Below are 22,513 nucleotides of genomic sequence, written 5' to 3' on the forward strand. Positions count from 1 at the left end.
TTCATTTGTCAAAATTAGGTCATTTAATCACACCAATTACTCTACGCGTATAAGTTAGAATCCTTGGCCGGTACTATGTTATAAATACATTTTTCTACAACCTCCATACATTTTTTAGAGATATGTAAATTCGATTTATTTTAGGGAGCCTTTAAAGGTAATCAAATTAAATAATCTACATATGTATGTATGTATGTCTGAGTCCTTTTCGTCTCTAAATCTCCCTGCACGGGTCTCTCTGGCTCTGGAGTCTACACCCAAGGTGAGTAGAAGCAAGAGGCAAAAAACTGTTGCTTTCCACTGGATGCATGTGGTACTGGGTTGCCACCGCCAGAAGCCGGCACATTGTTGGCAGCCGTAGCGTAGTTATAGCTCATATGCGCATACGAAGGAACAGCGCTCGAAATGGCATCAGTAGCAAATCCAGAACTGTGACTACCAGCTCCCAAATGCTGTGGACTGCAGGGCGACTGACGTGGTTCCATAATTTGATGAGAAGAAACGGCTAAATTGGCGGTGGCGGACGAATTGCCATCAGCCGCTCCACCTCCACCAGCCGGAAGTGGCTGTGGGGCCAAGCCGTATGTGGAGAGCACTTCATATCCGGTTCCATTATTGCTGGCTCCTGCATTCGTCAAGTGTACATTTCCAATACCAGGCCCACTGCTTCCCCCGTCATTCGGAACCAGGTGATGATGCGGGCCAGCTATCGGCGGTGGGCGCAGTGTCATGTGGCACGGATACAGAGATGGGGGCGTGAGGTCGCGTTGCTGGGATAAGGGCGACGGAGGGGCCAAAGGTCCCACCGACGAATGGTTAAAGCTTGGCATTGGTGTAATAGAACTGCAAAAGAAAAACCATATTGGAAGTTATCAAAGGTTCAGAATAAACACAAAAGCACGTAGATTAAACTATTAAATTAGCTGACTCTCTGAAAAATAACTAAGACAACCTTTAGTGCACTCTTACCCGTAACCATCTCCCATCGACAATGCGGGATGGTGCATATTCGAGTACATCGCACTCATAGAGCTGCTGAAGCTTCCACTATTGAAATTTAGGCGTGGCGAAATGGCAGGAACCAGAGCGTGCGAGTGAGTGTGCGGAAGCGAATGGGCATGTGCATGAGCATGAGCATGGGCATGGGCATGGGCATGAGCAATGTGATGATGGGTGCTATGTTGCCCGGAGATGCCTAGGCCAGGTGAGCATGCGTCGCTGCCATCGTCTTGTGGTCGCCCGCCAGCACTGTCGGAGTTGCCACCGGACCTTAGCTGCAACGTTGGTGTGGTACTGTCAGTGGATTCAGCTCCACCCACGATCGGCAACGTATTTGGTGACGCTAGCCCGTTAATTGTGTCTGTATAAATAAGATTGATTTTTGGTCAATATGGAAATAGCGTCTTCACTGCTCTAAAAGTAGACAAAGACTCTAAGTATGTACTCACTTCCTGAAGGACAACTGCCCGCCAGCAACGAGGAGCAAGCCCCCAGACTATTTGGGCTATCGGTTAAGGACGCATTGCCCGAAGTTGAAGACGAAGTTCCACTTGTTCCCGTCGAGTTCGGCGTCCTTCGCTGATTCCGTAACTTCTCTTCGCGGCGCCACTTGGCGCGACGATTTGAAAACCAAACCTGAATTCTTGCCTCCGGCAAACCAATCTTACCAGCCAATCGTTCCCTGGCAAATACATCCGGATAATGTGTGCGCTCAAACTCTGAGAAATAACAAAAATACTAAATGAACTATTTTTATTTTTTACCCTGATGTACTGGCGGTGGCGATTGGCCATCCACTAGGCTGGTCCGTACATGGGTAATATCCAAAGTAGCCCTACAGTAAGCGAACGCCGAACCACTCAAAGAATAGAAAATACTTTTACTCTGTGTACTTTACAACCCACCTAGCACCACCAAGCGAACTAGTTCGATGGTGTTCTACCGCAGAGCTGATCTGCTTTCTGTTTTCGGAAATTTCATTGCTGGAATGTCTTATTGAATTTGGTTGTTGGTGAATACGCATGTTAGTGCAGTAGAAGCAATACTTTAAAAACTCGATCCTGAATAAATTAAAAAAGTAGGAGAACAACAGGTAATAAAACAAAGGAATAACTAATAAATACTACAAATCCAAAGAGCCAACGATTCTTTTATTCTGGGTACTTATTTCACCAACCCTATCATGGGTACCCATGTAAGTACCCCTACCATTGTTACCCATGTAAGTACCCTTTACACTAGTTCGCGGTAAACGATGTGGTGGCGATTGAAATGAGGTAATGCATTGATTAGGGTTAGCAAAGTAAGCAGGGGTGGTTTCCTAGTATAAGTACGTATCACCAGCAGTAGTACCCAGGACTAGAGATACATAAATATTTGCATACATACATATATGTACATATATATGTACATATATATGCACATACATACATACATATGTGTATGTACACATAGATGGTTCTTGATAACGCCAGGATTTAAAATGTACTAACTTGTAAGTTTATTTGGCCGAGACAGGTTGAATGATACTGAACCCCAAGTTTAATAAAACTAATTTGATCATTTCACTTAGCATTTTGCTAGTAATAATATTCACAGTCAACGAACGTCAAATGGTTAGCAAGTACTCTACGAGTATTAGGCTTACTATAATGGCTCAAAGTCCGATTGAGGATATGGGTTGCTTATATTTATTTCATTAGAATTATAATTCAACGTCTCACCAGTAAACGAAAAAACGGAAGAAAAGAAGAAAGCAACTAGTCAAAAACGATGGTGTTCTACCGCAGAGCTGCTCTGCTTTCTGTTTTCGGAAATTTCATTGCTGGAATGTCTTATTGAATTTGGTTGTTGGTGAATACGCACTAAATGCACTAACATGCAGTAGAAGCAATACTTTAAAAACTCGAGCCTGAATAAATTAAAAAAGTAGGAGAACAACAGGTAATAAAACAAAGGAGGTGGACTTACCTTTTTCCAGGCTATCTATTTGCTCATTTGTAAAGGAAGTGCGGTTGCGTTGCAGTTTCCGTTTGAGTATCAGGCGAGCCTGATCGTCCTCGCTGTTTCCTATATTAGAGGCGCCGCCATTGGAGTTTTCCCCTTCACCGGAACCTGTTTCATCTGATTGATGTCCGTCAAGTTCTGCCAAAAGCCGATACGGTGCAACTATAGTAAGTGTGTTTTACGAGGACTCTCAGTTATATAACTTAAATTGATACAGCTTTACATTTAAAATACTAGCTGACCCGGCGAACTTCGCACCGCCTAACAGTCAATGAATGTCGTGTTACTTTTTAGCTGAACTAATTTAGGCTTTGATGAACGTAGAACAATGATACAAAACAATATGTTTATATAGATTGAAACAAAAACAAACAAAAATAGAAACATCGATGGTATTGGATGTTTGGATACCAAAAACCGCCATGTCGCTCCCTTTCGTGACATATTTGCAAATGTATTTAATTGACTTGACCGAATTGCAATCACTTGGCATGCGCTCTAAAGCAGTCTTGAACAGCCTGACCAATGCATGATGTTCATGAAGCATTTGCTGCAGATCTAGGAGAATTGCTCTCTTCGTAGCAGTGTTGGTCCCTTGACGCCTGTCAAGTTGTTCTTCCATATTGCCCATGAAGTATATTTGCAAGAATTTATGCTGTGCATCTTCTATAGGTTGCAATGATCGAATGCGATGGTAATAGGATTTTCATTCAAGAGCACTTTGTAGTAAACGACATTCTTTGTTTTTTGGTCAGGCGCAAGAACAAATAAAGCGGATGGTTTGCCGACACGTGAGCATGCCACGTACAATTGACCATGAGAAAAACATGAATTTTCTAGATTGAGGCCACAAATAGCCAAGGATTGGCCCTGTGATTTGTTGATCGTCATGGCGAAGGCAAGACGAATCGGGAATTGAATTCGTTTAAACTCAAAGGGCATATCCGTTGGGATCATCAGAATCCTTGGAAATAGAACTTCCTCATCTTTAAATTTTCCTTTAAGTATCGACGCGTGAATCACATTGCTCATCAGTTTTCTTATCACCAAACGCGTTCAATTACACAGTTTTGGTTGGTTTAAATTTCTAGCATGCATGATGACTACCGAGCCAACTTTAAGTTTTAAATTGTGCGGTGGTAAACCAGGCACATCCAAGGAGTTTAAAAATTCAGTTGGATTATTAGTGGCTCTTCTTCGTTTGTTACACAGTCGATAGATTTGAATGAATACAGAGTACCTACGATTTGATTTTGAATTATAAGATTGAGGTCATCTACATCTTTATTTTTAGCGGCCAAAATTGCTCGCTCACTTAACCATTTAGTATTTTTGTGGTTAGCAATGATATCCGGGAATACTTTGTTGATAAGCTCGACTTTAGATGATACGAAATTGCTAAAATTTGGAGGAAATGAAATCAAACCGCTCGATTTGTCAACAGGAAAACTGCCTTTACCGATAGTCAGCAATTGCTTCGAGAAATCATCAGCAGATAGATCGTTCAACAATGCAGAAACGCTAGAAAATGTCATGATTCTAGTGTTTCGCCATAAAGCAGGGAGCACAATGGCTCTGGTTGCGGGACCAATAATGGCAATTTCATTTTACCACTAAGGCAGCACAAACCAGGCGTTTCACCAGCAAACTTCAATGCTCCACAATGCTGGCAAACAACGTCCATTGGACCAATGCAAACTAAACGATGCAAGCTGTAGTCGATGGTGCAATCATACAGAAACGCTGCTCGATTTAAATCAATACTTGAACCATTTCTTCTTGCTTTTCGAAGATTATTCCTCTCTTCATCTGTACGATAAGCTCGACGATTTCTCTCTCTTTGCTCTTGTGTTTGTGTTTGACTAACGCGGCGCTGTTCTCGTGCAATTTCTCGTTCTCCATCAGAAAATTGACTCGCGATATTCCGTTGCCTAATTGCATTACGGCTTCGCTGGGAAAGATTGGATCTTCTAGGACGCGGCATTGTTATTAAAATGATTAATACAAAATTAAACAAATAAATAAAACAAATATTAAATACAAATACAAATGAAAAACGAGAAGGGACGTGTGAGACGCTTCTTACGCGTCACAACTTTTATACCCGGCACTCAGTACTACATCTGCAACTTATCGGTTATTTATCAAATTTTACATTTTTTCTTCATCTGTCATCTACATCAACAACACTGCTCACGCCAACACGCTCCTTTGGCTCGCCACCCTCCCCTAGAGACACACTTTGCAGAGTCACGGCAGAGTCGCGGCAGAGGCAGAGACGTGTCAGGGGCAGAGGCCATAAACTGCGCGAAGCAGAGTGTGCTGCTATAAGCTGCGGGACGGGGTGGGTTTGGCCACTGAAAATTATTTTCTTCATTGTGGCAATATTAATGATCCAATCGGATCACCCAATTTGGTGATCTGATAGATATGGTCATTCCCTACGGAATGGCGTTTTTAGTGTTCTATTATCTTCTGTAGATTTGGGATGTTTTCGCCCTTTTGCGGAGGCGGAAGGGGGCGGGGCTCATTTTTGAAATACACTGGTTTCAGTGTGAGCATACAGCAGTCTGGTGCCAAAATTTGGTGGCTCTAGCTCTTATAGTCTCTGAGAACTAGCCGACAAACAAGACGGACAGACGGACAGACGGACGGACGGACGGACGGACAGACAGACATGGCTTAATCGACTCGGCTATTGATGCTGATCAAGAATATATATACTTTATGGGGTCGGAAACGTTTCCTTCTGTGCGTTACATACAACCGTTATTCGCACAAATACAATATACCCTATTTACTCTTCGAGTACCGGGTATAACAAATGAACAAATGAACTTTTTAGACAAATTTCTGAACACACACATGATGTCTTCAGAAAAAAATAAAGTTTTGGCTTTAAGGCCGCAACAAACAGGCCAAAGGTTGTTTTTAAGATGTATTCTGTTACCATGGCAATCGGTCCAGCCGTTCTCGAGTTATAAGTGTTGCACAAAAAACGACTTTCTTTTATATATATAAAGATAGATATAGGCTATGAAAGAAAACGAACGAGGAGGATCGATGAGGGACGCGCTGGAACGCGAAATGTCACTAAAGTAGTATTAAATTCTTCTAGTTAGTTGGGGGCTTGCTACATAGTAGTATAAAATTATTGAATTTAGGTAGACTTTTCAGACAAATATTAACCCATTCATTTGGAGTAGATGATAAACTTCCAAACTTTAGTAGTATTTTCTGCACAAGGAAACAAGATGTCCCACATATTTATTTTGTATTCCAACAGCGCACCAACTGATGGAGGGGGTGGGCGTAGCCACTGCAATTTGTTTTAAAAAACTTGACAGTAATTGACAGCAATGTGAAGTAATGTGCTTCAAACCGTCATACACGGTAGCGGCATTTAAGCATTCTGGAACAGGATCTCCCAGGAGTCATCGGAAATTTTGGTCTAGCTGCTAAAAAAAAAATGAGAAAATGGCCCAGAGCACATGTCCTTTTTGGCAAAAAATTGGATTTCAAAACAAATATTCCAGTCTTCCGATATGAATAATATTTTAAATTTATAGTTCCATGTGAAATCGTAGCTTGAAAAATATGCAGACCCTTCAAATATTATTATTTAGTTGTTGGAAAGGCCAAAGGACGAATGGTACGAAATTCACCCCTACATCGGTGCAACGCTTCACCCACAATATTCCAAATCGCATTGGGAACTAAAAAAAAAAATAAAGCCCAGTGGAAACATTATTCAAAAATTTTAAATAAAATTATTTGTTTAAATTATCACCGCGGTGCAATACTGTAACACTTGGCTTCTTTTACATTTTTCTTTACCATATTTCTTCTGGACTATCAAATGTCTTCAAATTTTCAAAACACATAGTTAAATAGTCACCAACAACACAATACCAAGATCTTGAGGCTGCGGTAAATAGAAGAGAAGATACTGACCGTTGAAGTGAGAGTCTTGAACTCGTGTTACAGTTTTGCTTATCAGTGTACATACATATATACTTTATGGGGTCGGAAACGTTTATTTACTCTTCGAGTACTGGGTATAATAACAATAAAAAATGTAATTTAATTTAATTGTATAAAAAAATAGCTGATAGATGAGATTCAAATTTTGTTTAGTTTAGATATAAGATTCAAAATTCCAATTGTAACTACAACTCCTCCGTGACTAGTGCACTAAAAACAGGTTTTGCTTGTAGCACTGGGAAAAATCATAATAAAATACAAATACAAATGCCAAATTTACATATTTTGACTTTAGTTTCATTTGAATACAACACATTTTTTGACTGGACGAAATAAATGCACCTTCGAGACATTGAGTACCTTCTGAATCGCATTATCGTAAGTAGGTACTACGGTGCCCATCTAATACTTAAGCTTTGTGTAATTTTTAATCGACTTGAATCAACCTGATTTATATAGTACGACTACTAACCGGTGCATACATTTTTTTCGATTTTTGAACAAGGAGACTTGTGGAACTAAACCGATGTTGCGAGCATGTTTCGTTATTTTTTGTCCTGAATCGCAGTAAATGATTTTATTAAACCCATTTTAGAATCGTAAGGTGTATTACCATTTCCTGGTGTAAGGATATCAATATCAAGATTCAATATCCGTACAATGTCTTCCGCAACCCATTCTGAAACTCTAACAACAACAAATACATCCGGATCGACAGGAAAAGTTATTTTATATCTTCTTTTGTCTTTCGCCTGTCGTTTCTATTATTTTTCCCAACACTGTATACATACATTAGAAACGCAGCTTTGTTGGTATATTATTCAGTATTGGTGTTTAAGTTAGGGAAAGAGGAAGAAGATGAACATAAAATATTTAGCCATCTAACCTTATAGACGAATATTAACCCATCCAATTGGAATAGACGATAAGTTTCCAAATTACATAGTATTTTCTGCAGAAGGAAACAAGATTTTTCGACATATTTATTTTGTTTTCCAACTTTTGTACAAGATATCAGTATACAAAGTCAAAATCGCAATACCCTCTCCAAGCGAATACAAAAGTAGATACAAATGTTTTGTGGAGCTGTTATATTTCAAGTCGCGTTAGTGGTCACATCAAAAAGGCCGCCAACATTTGTATAAGGGTGTATTTGTATTTTTATTATGTATGTATACATATACTCTTCTGGCTCGTGTGTAATTGGCGCTTAATGTTACTGGATGTGACAGTGCAAATAGATGCTGATAGCCTACAGACATGCCGCTGGATAGGGTCGGGTCAGGACGGGGCCAGACCTGCTCTGGATCACTCCAGAGCACACGTCACTTGGCGATAAAGTTGCAACGTTCTGACAGGCAGCAACAGAGCAACAATGACAGACGACGGTAGATGTCGAGCAACTCGGTATTCAAACACTGCTACGGCTACGGTGGCGAAGGGAAAGGGAGCAAAGGGGATGGAGTCCGAGACTCTGGTGTGAGAAGAGGATGAGTTTGAGTTTGAGTTGGAGGACAACGAAGTGACACTCAAACAGCTAAATACATTAAAGACAAAACTTGATAAGGCAAGAGCTCTAGTATGAGGATTTCAAATACGATTTTATAAATATGTATTTTCTGTTTTCTATTCATGCACCCCATCATCAGAATCAGCAACAGCATCAGCATCACCTTAGCACAAACCAGTACAACATCCACCCCACCCCATTACCCACCCCCAACCCCAATCCCGACCCTGAACCCATCTCCGACTCCAACCACAGCCACCCTCACGGTTTCCCGCTTAATGAAGTGTCATCGCCTGTAAAATGAGTCTGTAAATCGCATTAAAGCAAACTACACGGTTAAGGGTAAACCTGTCAAGCACGGAAGCGGCGACGTCAGCGGTTGCCCGATAGCTACGGATTATTCTTGCTCTGCAAGTTGAGGGGTTTGAGGAAGAGCAGAAGTACCTCACGATACAGTTACAGCTTTGACACACTCACTGTCTGCGGTTGGTCCTCGTCCACTGCACCAAGATTTTGTTGTTCTATCAAAACTGGATTAATTTTACTCGTACTAGCAAAGTAGTTTGACAATATTATTGGCTCGAGAGAACTTGGAGATTTTCTGCAGCCGGGTTCAGGGACTCGACCACAATTTCGAAAATATCCAAGATCAAATCAGATCTGCTTCCATAAAACTCCATATGTGTTCTGAAGGGACATTTTAATTTCAGTCCAGGGTATAATATAACCGGGGGTCTGACAAAAAATATTTGACCTATAGCTCGAAATCCGAGGTCGCAGTTAAAGTTAGACCACCAATAGATCCATTTTTCTAAAGTGTTCTGCCATCACAACCATATCTACTTATCCAGTATACCGATTTCTTAAATATATTTGTGGATACATACATATGTACATACATACATATGTACATAAGTAAGTATCTAAATCAGTGGTCGGCTGGTTTATGCTACTTTCTATGCCTCCGCTAGTTAGCATCATCGTCATTGTATTTTCGTTACAAAAAAAAAATACAATTTTTGAGTCGGGTTCTGCAGAACCAGAGCACCAGAGAAGTTATATTTGGAAGAAAAATGTTGCATCTTGACTGGAAATAGTTGGTCTTTCTTGGTCTCAGAGACAATGAGAGCTAAAACGAGAAGGGACGTGTGAGACGCTTCTTACTCGTCACAACGTTTATACCCGGAACTCAGTACTACATCTGCACCTTGGCGGTTATTTGTCAAATTAAACATTTTTTCTTCATCTGTCATCTACATACATCAACAACACTACTCACGCCAACACGCTCCTTTAGCTCGCCACCCTCCCCTAGAGCAACACACTGCAAAGTCAGGGCAGAGACGCGGCAGTAGCAGAGACGTGTCAGAGGCAGAGGCCTCTGCCACTGCGCGAAGCAGAGTGTAAATGAGAGAATGTGCAAAAAACAAATATAAACTGCGGGACGGGGTGGGTTTTGCCACTGCAAATTAATTTCTTCATTGTGGCCATAATAATGCTCCAATATAATCCCAATTCGGTGATCTGATAGATATGGCCATTCCCTAAGGAATGGCGTTTTTTTTTATCTTCAAAATTGTGGCTGAGGGAGATTTTCCTCCTTTGTGGTGGCTGAAGGGGGCGGGGCTCAGTGTGAGCATACAGCAGTCTAGAGCGAGAATATGAGAACTAGCCGACAAACAAGACGGACAGACAGACATGGCTCTATCGACTCGGCTATCGATGCTGTTCAAGAATATTTGTATTTCTGTACGTTAAAAATATCATCTTTTCCCCACAAATACAATATACCCTATTTACTTTTCGAGTACCGAATCTATCAGATTCCCGAATTAGGAAAAGATCGGATCGTTAGTATAGCCAGCATAAAGAAAGTAATTTGGCGTGAATAGCTTAGGCACCGTCCCACAAAGTTCCTTCTCGTTTTACTCTCTGTTCGTTTTCGAAACGGCTCATACTCAATTTTGATATGTATTGATTTTGATCCCCACATGCGGGTAGAAACAAACAATTGTCTGTCACGTGTTTCCAGCATTTACGCACGACACGGCTTAGACATTGTCATTTGTTGAGCTGTGGACTACACAAACCGAAGAGGCAATCACGACGCGGAAATAAAGCGGGGGTATACACTCAGTACACTCAATGAGAAGCATCGCGTTTTACAGATGCAAAAGAAAATATGTAAATGTCTGCCCAGTGCAGTCGGTCTTAATTTAACTCGCTCGTGCGCATATTCAGTTAAATTAAATCTCCCGTTATCTGTAAATTGTATTGAATTGAAAAATGTATCCGAATCCATAAACTCCATGACTTTAAATATTACATTACATACATATATTCTGTCTGAATATTCTGTCTGTACAATCGCGGATCGTGTATGAATGATATATCGCAAGCTTATATTCTTACTTTCCAATGTTCTTATTAAGTAAAGCTCACCTTTTTTTAAAAGAATGTCGTCCGTGCTCATGGGGCAGGTGCTCAGGTGGTTCCCACCGCCGGATAAATTGGGCGGGCTCAAGGGCTGAGATGTCGTTGAACCTTGGGCATATGCAGCCACTGAAGTCATAACGGATCCGGATCCGGATGAAACTGGGATAGATATTTCACTGCCGTTCTGAGGGGAGGTGTACCAAGTTCCTGTTGAGTAGTGGCGTGGAGGCCAGCTAGCCTGTTGTAGCTGCGACGACTGTTGGTGTTGTTGACCATGCATCAGCTGAGGATGACTGGAATGGGGGTGGGGTCCAAAATGGTTTGATGAGGATACGGCTATGGCAGGATCCAACGACCCAGCTGCATGTTGAGTATTGAGGAGTCGAAGCTTTTCATAAATGGACTCCTGTTCGCTCCCCTCGCCAGAGTTGCTTGCTCCACCACTTTCGGAAGAGTTCAGAGGCGTTGCTGTTTGCATCAGATCGCCTGCAGAGCTCAGTGTGGATCTAGTTAAGCTCTGGCCACTCTGTCCACTCGCGCCACTGGCACCACTACTATTTACCGTAGGATTGGCGCTGGTGCTAGTGTTTGTACTTGAACTACTCGTTCCAGAATTTTGTTGCTCCTTTTGTGCCGCCAAATTTCTTAATACTCGATTTATTGACGAAACCTAAGATAATAAATAAACTAAATTACTTCCTTCTTATCGTGGGTAAATAAGTAATTAAAGTATGTACATATGTATAGAGAAATGGTTTATATTACATAAAAACGGATGTACGAATGTAAATGTACCTCTTATGAACAGTATGTACATAACTTTAAGTATTTACATATACATGCATATGCATACATATGAATGTAAGTACACACGAGTAAAATCTGCCGAGTTGACATTGGGTTAGAGTCAGATTACGACTCGAAGAACTCTACGGAGTCAAAAGACGCAGAAGAAGCTTTAACTTTACTTTTTTACACTTGGCGGCAGCAGTAGCTGCAGCAGCTGACGTTTGGCTGGGGGTTTGGGAATATTTTTTCGTCCTTATTATTTTAAGGCTGTGCCTGCGCTTGACAACGCTTTTCAAACGAATTCAAAAGGAAAGGCAAAATACGAAAGAAACGAAAGAACAAACGAGCAAACATATAAATGAGCGAGCGAGTGAGAAAGAACAACAGGGGAAAGTGCAGTTGAGTGGAAAAATTAGGCAGAATGTCCTTTCAGGGGGTACAACGCTCGCAGTGAACGGTCGCAAAAAACTTATTTTTAAAATAAAATGAGCACCGTCCCCGAATTCGTATGTATGTACATACATACGTAAATTTGTATGTACAGATGTACTTATACTGTTTATGTATTTATATATATATATATGTATGCACATACATAAATACATATGTACATATGTACTTATGCACAACAACAGCTTTGATCTATTGGCGCTTTCTGCCAAAAATAGTCTTAAAGCAAAGTAGGCGCAGTTGTAAAATTTCAAGTGCAGTGCAGCAAGGAAATGGAAAATTTAACGCTCGTCGGCCACCATCGGCCTTCAACAGCCGTCAGCAGCCAGAACCTGAATCCAGTTGATGGGTAATAGAGAAGTGACAAGGACCTTTCCACAGTTCCGTTCCGTTCCGTGTCCAAGCGAAACTGCTTGCGTATTCACCCCTCGACGATTTTGCTATTCGAATCCGAACTCGTATTTGGCCAATCGGCCAACCGTTTTTCTCCCCGATTCCGAACACCGAACACAGAGCATGGACGTGATTCAGCAACGTGATTCCGATTCCCCCTCGCACTGGCGCGTGAATTTCAACGCTTAACGGTTTGTGGTGGCGGCGGGCCGTATTTATTTAATATTGTATTTTTTCGTACATTTTTCTAGCACTGATTTCCCTTTTTGTCGTTTAATGTGCATAAAAGATTTTCCCTTCCATTTGAATGAACACATTTTCCACACAACTGTCAATGGGGAAAAGTATATTTCAAGGCAGGCGGCAGGACATCAGCCTCGGCATAGGCATCGGCCATCGGCATCGCTGTCACAATTCATTTTGCCTTTCTTTCTTCTTTTTTTTTGCATACTTAATAAACAATAAAAAAAATCCGAATAGAAAATGGTAATGCCAGAGAACAGCAAATGGCGTTGGAAATCAGAAATAAAGAGTCCAACTGATACATATTGTCATATACCGAGAATATAAAGCATAAATAATTGAGGCTTGAATCTGAAATCTGGCCACCGATTGCAGTAAGCTAGTCGCATATACATTCATACATACATATGTACATACATACATACATACATACATATTTACATATGTATGTACATATGTACATATATTTTTAAATATATGTATGTCGTATGTATGCATGTATGCACATATGTACATTCTTTTGAAAGTATAAATTTATGTAACTTACGCTTGGAATATTGTCGTTGGTGCAAACGTTCTCCTGCAATAATCTATCCCGAATTTCCCAGGCGAAAATGCTCGGGCACTCGCGTTTGTATTGCGAAATTTTGCTAACGACTTCAGCCGTAGCAACCCGTGGTTTGGATCCACCGATTGCGCGTGGTCGAATGCTTCCGGTTTCATAGTATCTGAAATAAAATAATCAAAATCCTTATCTAATAATCAGAAAGAGTCGAGCTATTATCTAGCCTGTTATTTATGTCGTTTTTAAAGATGTTTATATAATTCGTGTATTAACCTAAGGAATCTCATGCGAATTCGGATTGACACCTACCTGCCTAAAATTTTGCTAACACATCCGTTAGAAACTTGGAGAATCCGAGAAATATCACATGGCCGAGCACCAGAATGCGCGAGCTCAACAATTTTCTGGCGCGTTGAATCAGGCAATGGTCGTCCACCAACAAAAACACCGCCCAGCTGGTTTACTCCACTGTGACCTGTAAAAATACAAAGAGATCCATATACTTATGTACATACATATGTATATTCGAAGGCATGCACTTGCGGGTAAATCAACAACCACCTGAGATTACACCTAATAGACGTGCATGACCATAAATTCTATATTTTATCTGAATTTGTGCTGCCGATTACAATAGGATCAAGTCACAAAGTGATTTTTAAATACATATAAACTATGTAAATGTAAAAAAAAAGATAGGTTTCGGCTGCGATTTCCTAGTTGCATATGCTGCAGGTGTTCTTGCAGATATAATGTCTACAGACGGATGGATAGACGGATTCTGTTAACCTTGTGTCGGTTTCATCCTTCACGAAAGTATTAATTTGTTGTATAGGCCTTATGCATTTTAAAAAAACTTCACGAGTTGAGACTTAATGTCCTTTTGTACATTCTATAGCTGCAAATTCCTTTATGTTAAGCGGTGACAGCAAAACAAGACTTTATTCTGAATATACATACACGAACTTCAACAACATGTAATAAAAAAATAAAAATGTAGGAGATAATCGTGGAACTGTATAATGCAGCATTGCAGCTCGGTAAGAAGGCCAAGGGAAAAATTTAATATCCCACATGGGAGGGAAAAAATGACACGAAGTGAAGTTGTTTCTGCTTCAGAGAAATCACAAATTGGAAAATGATAAAATTATATGCAAAAGGCATAGTAAATATTCCAGCAAATAAGAAGAATTGATTGTTATATAAATGCGTTTTGACTTTAGGCCATTTGAATCGCCTGAATAGGGTTTTCAGGGGACTTCACGACCGAAGGAAGCCTTTCTTTCCTTTCAGCTGCCTTTCAGACGCCTGTTAGACACAGATACGATTTGCTGTTCGCTTGTGTCTGTATGGTCGATTGGATATGAATGCACATACTTATATAAAGGATGAGGCAGATATTGCAATGACGCAGATAATTCGGTTTGGCACACTTTAGAAAACGTCAACATACTCGGACGTCGTATCGACATGATTTCGAATTCCACTTCGATACTTTAAGCACTTCAGACACTTTTTGAGCCGCTATATTGGTTTTTTGTATCTCAATTTGTATTCGATGGCCTGGATTCTTAAGTTAGGACAATTCATTTTGAATGAGGACAACCCTTTGCGGAGACTTGAGCCAAGACAAGAATATGCATACCTCAAAAAAGCAAAGAACGCACCAATACAAAATCAAACGGCCAAAAAAGGTTCCACTCGGAGTTCAAGCCAAGCATAAGAATGGGTTTCAAACAAATTTCCTAGTACTGATTGATAGAAAATCCCTAAATCTGCGTATCAATTTTCTACTTTATTGGTAAGGAAGGAATCGAAACCAGCCAAGCAGCAAATGCATGGATGGGTCGAGTAAGGACAGCAGGCTAACAACTGACAAGGGGCTAATCCAAATCCAAGAGCATGCATATACATATGTATGTATGTATGTACATATACATACATATATACATACATATGTTTTATAGATAAACAACAAGCACCGCTGTCGTAAACTTAAGCCCCATTGACCGTAACGATCTTCAATCGAAGGTCGATGTTTTTAAGAAACTCTTTATACGATTCTGTTGTTACAATCCCCTTTTCCCCCTAAAAAGCCCTTTTCCAGTGTATTAGCTGTGTGGCATTCTGTGGAGCAGTGTACCTACCGACTACCGACCAATCATATCGAAGGTAAGAGTGGATTCGTGGGAAAACTGTAAGCGGTTTAAGCGCACACGGAAGATACTTAGTCGACAGTCACTTCAAGACGAAAAACGTACATACGTACATATGTATACATACATATGTATACATACATATGTATAACATCGAGTAGAAGGAACATGCTGCACACAATTACCAGTGGGGATTGAATTGACAAATGTACATATGTACAATATATTTTCGTATGTATGTACATATTTACTATGCAAATTTAATCAATCGAATAAAATACGAAACAATGAAACCTCAACTGACCATCAGCCAACATATGTACATACATAGTTCGTTTTCTAGCATGTGTAAGCATAATCGTAAAGTAAAAGAATGTTAAAATTATGAATTAACAAAGTGACGAGCTAGACAATAACCGAGAAAATCTTGCCAATGGGATTAACAATGTAATTGCAACACAAATCAGTTGGCAAACAAAACAATACCAGACCAGACCAGGACTCTCTAGGGGACTGGGCCGATTAGGGAGACTTTCCCTTGTCGCAAAAGAATGGACACGGTCAGGAGCAGCAGCATCAGCAGCAGCAGACGGGCCTGGGATCCGGACCCGAAGCCGAACAGTGGCAGAGTTTGGGTTCACAATGGATCAGCAGCGCTGGTACCGACAGCCGCTAAAGAGGCTCATTTGGTACTACATATATACATATGTATGTATGTGAGTATTGTGTGCGTACGTGTCTGAATAGGAGTATGTGTCCGACATGGGTAGAACAAAATGCCAAGTCTTTTGTTTGTTTTTATTCGACTTCAGCTTTCAACATCAATAATTGTTTTCATTTGTAACGACATGACACGAAACGGTCGTCAAACACGAATACACACTTCAAGATCATTAAAGGTGGAAAATGATTGTATTGATTCACAAAACAACAATACCTAGACCCAACGGAGAGTACTTAACAGCTCGGCGGGATAGGGATGGGACAGGATCCAATCCACCAGGACAGAACGGACATCACCTACTTGAAAAATAATGTGAGCATGGCTGTGCTCGTCATCGTCTTAAAAGCCGATACACATAGATCCTCATCGTGTTCCTAACTATTCACTTTGATAAGCACTCGCCATTGTGGTCTGTAATTGGCAGCATGTGCCTGTGCCTGATTCGAAGTCACCTATGGAACAATGACCGTAGACTGTTTCAATTGAGCAATGTTCATGGACATGGTACAGGGGAATCTTGGCAATTTTCACACCAAATTTGGCATTTTGTCATGCCATTTATGGAGTTATAAATAATCCCTATATGTACATACATACCCATACAGTCACACGTGCATGCATGCATTTGTGTATATGTATGTACATACATACATACATACATGTATGTAGTGAAATGTCTTAATTATTGTAATCTTTTTTTTTTTTGTTTTCCTGTCTTTTCCCCGTAATTGTGAGTATAGCTCTGCCTGAGTAAGAAGAAGGTAAGTAAATAGTCTGTATCTCAAAATAAGAGATATCCCACATACATTTTTAGCCAAAATTTAAATAATTGAGGAAGAAGTGTACGATTGGGGCTACGTGGAAATGGTGTACGGGTATAGAGTTGGAGGTCGAGTTGGAACCGGAAACATACATTCGTCATCAGTTAAGTGGTAGTAAGTTGTGGTAAAGTACGACGATGTCGAATGGGGTTGCGTCACTGTGCTCGCATCCACGGCTTCCATCGCAGTAGCCATTGTAGTAGCGGATTTTCCACCAATACCGCCAAGTCCACTACCACTAGCAGTACCCAAACAAGGCAGATTTCTCATCGCAATCACATTGTCTATAAAAGAAGAGCAGAGCAAAGGAAAATTAATCACCTCAACAAGTTACTATGGGTATGTTAATCAATCATATAATAATGTTAGTTACAATGGAGGGTACAGTATAGTATAGCATATTGTAGTAAGAATTTATGTATATTTATGCGACATATGTACATATGTACGAGTAGTACGTTCTCGTGTCATGTTTTCCATACGACCATAAAGTCAAATAACAAATAAATTCTATTACTAGTGTTCGTTCGGCAAACAACTCGTTTTTGAGTTCAACATTTTCAGTAACTTTTTTATAATATTCCACACAAAACTGAAGTACCTGGTCAATGCGGACTCATCTCTGCGACCAACCAATTTCGCAGTAGCGATGAAAAAAAAAAAAAAAAAAATAACAAATAAATAAGCAAGTACGTCATTCCCACACACAGGTTAAATTAGGTACATACATTTGTGTATCCCAAGCAATAAATCCTGTAATATCTTTATTAACTTTGGAATGTAAAGGCTAGAGTCATATTGCAACTTTTGTATGTACATGCCGAAAAAATATATGTAAACCTCTCAAACCTTTTCCAAATATGTACCTATTTATATATAACGACTACAACGACAACGTTAAAAGATGAAGATTTAACAATTTGGTCACCGATAATAAGGTAGGGGCAATAATCTCAAATCTTCAGACTGAAGCATACTGGTGCATGAAACTGGCTCGCATTTTTCGGCACGGACTCACAAAGGACCTGTGACTTGACCATATAAAATGACAAGAGCTAACAAGAAATGATTCTTACCCTTGTGAGCCATTTCCTCTAGAGATGGTAGCCGCTCAATGAGTGTTCCCGCAGACCATGGCGGCATTACAGTACTCATGGCCGTCGGTGTTGGTTGCAACGTAAACATAATTGATTCTCAATATGTAGATGTGTGTTTTGATTCTTTATTGACTCCACTGGATGTTGTGTTTAAGTTAAATTAGATCGTACATCCACCTTCATGTACATACACATGTATATACATATCTAAATACACACATTCTACAGTCACATACATACATACATACGTACATATGTGCCAATTGCCAACATTTAAAATGATTACACAGAAACCCTTCGAGAGCAGCGCGGTTCGGCGACTTTTGACTGCACGCTACGCTCACGCTGCGTCAACACCGCGGGAAACAGACTACTATAAGATTGAAGAATTTGTGCAGATGCTAACTGTGAATCGAAGGGATCCCTTTTGTTTGCGATGTCATGGGGACTGCATAAAAACAAATTAAGCTGAGCATCCGCCTTTGTTTTAATTCACTTGTTCATTTAGTTTGGTATGTATTTGACGCTTTCAATTCCTCATATTGGCACCAGCACTTTTCCACATTTTCACTTCACACAATGCGCAGGATATTCGTTAATTATCACAAGTTCTGTGTATGAACATTGCATATGATTCTTGACAGTAGCCGATGAGATTGCAGAAGCAGTCGCAATAGCAGTAGCAATACCAATTCCGATCTTGATTCCGATACCGACGTTAGCGTTACAATGCCGATTAGGCTCTAATTAACGATTCACACCGCAGCATCCAACGATCGAGCGGACCAGTCGGTCCCTGTAGTTACCTTTGGAGCGCGGGTCACGATAAGAATGAATGCCACTGCTTGTTTGCAGTGTTTCTGATGTGCTAATTTGAGCTGGTGGTAGGTAGGCTATATCTGATTGGTGGAGTGTAGCATGCACCACTTACTTGCCACATGGAATCAATTGTGGTTGGCCCGCCATGGCCCAGCAAGAGCTGTCCCGCTCTGGCAGGCTCAAAACGAGCATCTGTGTGAGCAGAACGGATATCGCCGGAGTGAACACGGGGGTTGAACTGAGTGCTGAATGCTGAATACTGAATACTGCAGTCGAATAATTGAAAATGTGAAATATACAAGAGCGCGACTAGATATGTACATATGTATGTATGTGCATGCATTTTAACAAATTTATTTGAAAATTATAACACAAATTCTAGACTTTAATGCTCTCTGTTCTCATCAGTATAGATGAAGGAGTATGAAAAATATGTTTCGAAACTGAAAGGAAAACTTTACCAAAAGGCCATCGTTTGTTGAGCTTTATATTTCGCAGTACTCACATACAAGTGTGCATAATTTTATTTCATCCGTACATTAACATATCTATGTACAATTTATGTACATATATTGCTTGCCAGCCGACAATACCATACATACAGTTGTGTTCAATGAAATAGTAGTGCCGTGCCACACAATTTTCACAACTATTTTTGAGACCCTTCCAGTCTTTCGAATTGAACAAGTGATACCTTTTGGAAAGCCTGAAAAGTACACATTAGAACCCAGAAAGAATCCTGAACATTTGCATTCCATCTGCTTGTTTTACATGACTTAAGAAAAATACCTATAAAAAATGCTGTTCATCCTGTAATATCTTTATTAACTTTGGAATGTAAAGGCTAGAGTCATATTGCAACTTTGTATGTACATGCCGAAAAAAAATATATGTAAACCTCTCAAACCTTTTCCAAATATGTACCTATTTATATATAACGACTACAACGACAACGTTAAAAGATGAAGATTTAACAATTTGGTCACCGATAATAAGGTAGGGGCAATAATCTCAAATCTTCAGACTGAAGCATACTGGTGCATGAAACTGGCTCGCATTTTTCGGCACGGACTCACAAAGGACCTGTGACTTGACCATATAAAATGACAAGAGCTAACAAGAAATGATTCTTACCCTTGTGAGCCATTTCCTCTAGAGATGGTAGCCGCTCAATGAGTGTTCCCGCAGACCATGGCGGCATTACAGTACTCATGGCCGTCGGTGTTGGTTGCAACGTAAACATAATTGATTCTGGATATGTAGATGTGTGTTTTGATTCTTTATTGACTCCACTGGATGTTGTGTTTAAGTTAAATTAGATCGTACATCCACCTTCATGTACATACACATGTATATACATATCTAAATACACACATTCTACAGTCACATACATACATACGTACATATGTGCCAATTGCCAACATTTAAAATGATTACACAGAAACCCTTCGAGAGCAGCGCGGTTCGGCGACTTTGACTGCATCGCTACGCTCACGCTGCGTCAACACCGCGGGAAACAGACTACTATAAGATTGAAGAATTTGTGCAGATGCTAACTGTGAATCGAAGGGATCCCTTTGTTTGCGATGTCATGGGGACTGCATAAAAACAAATTAAGCTGAGCATCCGCCTTTGTTTTAATTCACTTGTTCATTTAGTTTGGTATGTATTTGACGCTTTCAATTCCTCATATTGGCACCAGCACTTTTCCACATTTTCACTTCACACAATGCGCAGGATATTCGTTAATTATCACAAGTTCTGTGTATGAACATTGCATATGATTCTTGACAGTAGCCGATGAGATTGCAGAAGCAGTCGCAATAGCAGTAGCAATACCAATTCCGATCTTGATTCCGATACCGACGTTAGCGTTACAATGCCGATTAGGCTCTAATTAACGATTCACACCGCAGCATCCAACGATCGAGCGGACCAGTCGGTCCTGTAGTTACCTTTGGAGCGCGGGTCACGATAAGAATGAATGCCACTGCTTGTTTGCAGTGTTTCTGATGTGCTAATTTGAGCTGGTGGTAGGTAGGCTATATCTGATTGGTGGAGTGTAGCATGCACCACTTACTTGCCACATGGAATCAATTGTGGTTGGCCCGCCATGGCCCAGCAAGAGCTGTCCCGCTCTGGCAGGCTCAAAACGAGCATCTGTGTGAGCAGAACGGATATCGCCGGAGTGAACACGGGGGTTGAACTGAGTGCTGAATGCTGAATACTGAACACTGCAGTCGAATAATTGAAAATGTGAAATATACAAGAGCGCGACTAGATATGTACATATGTATGTATGTGCATGCATTTTAACAAATTTATTTGAAAATTATAACACAAATTCTAGACTTTAATGCTCTCTGTTCTAATCAGTATAGATGAAGGAGTATGAAAAATATGTTTCGAAACTGAAAGGAAAACTTTACCAAAAGGCCATCGTTTGTTGAGCTTTATATTTCGCAGTACTCACATACAAGTGTGCATAATTTTATTTCATCCGTACATTAACATATCTATGTACAATTTATGTACATATATTGCTTGCCAGCCGACAATACCATACATACATTCACACACACATCTGTCAGTATTTGAATATTCCGAACAAACAGGAAAGCCAATGCCAGTGGCAGTGGCAGCGCCCAATCGAATTGTTTCATTCCGATACAATAACCGCTACACTCTTCCGTTAACTACCCGCACGTTTCCGGTACGGCAACGAACGGCCACGCCACAGCAAACTCAGGCATACGCAATTTTCAAGGGGCGTGGGTGTGTGTGTGGGTGGGCGTGCGGTTGTTTTGCAAAATGTCGACAAGTCTGAACATGGTCACACCCACTGCAGCCTCATGTGATGTGGGAAGGCTGGAATTTAATAATCGCTGGTCCTGTTTTCGCGTTTGGCCAGTAGCTGCTGACTAGACAGGGACGGCCAGATGCGCTCGTGTACTCATTTCGAAATATGCGTGGAATGCTTACAAAGTTCCTCCTCAAAAACACACATATAATCAGTAAAAACGAGGAAGAACGTTGTAACGCGAAGAGCCCGTCACAACGATCATACCCGGTACTCAGACAGTATATATGCGTATGTACATACATACGTAAAGCAAATGAATTTCGACATTCTGGCTATAATATTTATCCAATCTGACTATTCGGCGATTTAATATGGCCATTCCTTACGGAACTGCGTTTTTAGTTTTCTCTTATCTTTAAAATTGTGGTTGTAGCGGATTTTCGCGCTTTGTGGTGGCGGAAGCGCTAAATTTTGAAACAACGGCTATTCATGCTGCTAAAGGACATAAGTATGTACTTTAAGAGGTCGGAAACGATTCCTTCTGGGCGTTATATACATTTACTTTCGAGCACAAACACAATATACCCCTTTTACTGTCGAGTACCGGGTATACAAAAAAACAAACACTGATATAACAAGCCGAAATGAGATAAAAATGACCCGGTTAGGGTCGGACGAAACATTCAATAGTGTATGTACGTTACTGGAATCTATATT

The 22,513-nt window shown here is 40.4% G+C and overlaps 1 protein-coding gene across 2 annotated transcripts; it reads right to left on the reverse strand.

The window, feature by feature from the left end:
• On the reverse strand, window positions 1-20,371 carry LOC117902944 (paired box protein Pax-6). Of its 2 annotated transcripts, none has more exons than XM_034814556.1 (9): window positions 20,128-20,371; window positions 17,170-17,361; window positions 13,686-13,851; window positions 13,359-13,539; window positions 10,943-11,606; window positions 2,971-3,144; window positions 1,449-1,718; window positions 970-1,360; window positions 1-843 (listed from the first exon to the last, which is right to left on the reverse strand). In XM_034814556.1, exons 1-9 carry the CDS (start codon window positions 20,234-20,236, stop codon window positions 252-254), a joined length of 2,739 nt encoding a protein of 912 aa, XP_034670447.1. In that variant the 5' UTR covers window positions 20,237-20,371; the 3' UTR covers window positions 1-251. The 2 variants fall into 2 exon arrangements, with proteins under 2 accessions (XP_034670447.1, XP_034670446.1); XM_034814555.1 differs by lacking the exon at window positions 20,128-20,371 and adding an exon at window positions 18,154-18,266.
• Between the last annotated feature and the right edge of the window lie 2,142 nt (window positions 20,372-22,513).

Source organism: Drosophila subobscura, chromosome dot, assembly GCF_008121235.1.
Source record: "Drosophila subobscura isolate 14011-0131.10 chromosome dot, UCBerk_Dsub_1.0, whole genome shotgun sequence".
Lineage (NCBI taxonomy): Eukaryota > Metazoa > Arthropoda > Insecta > Diptera > Drosophilidae > Drosophila > Drosophila subobscura.

Bases quoted from the DNA above. Each gene is read 5' to 3' on its own strand.
- LOC117902944 (XM_034814556.1), bottom strand. From the start codon at position 20,236: ATGTTTACGTTGCAACCAACACCGACGGCCATGAGTACTGTAATGCCG. The intron at 13,852-17,169 runs GTATGTTTCCGG...GTATTTTTACAG, and splicing joins CCACTTAACTGATGACGAAT to GTCACAGTGGAGTAAACCAG. The intron at 844-969 runs GTAAGAGTGCAC...TTTCTTTTGCAG, and splicing joins TCGATGGGAGATGGTTACGG to TTCTATTACACCAATGCCAA.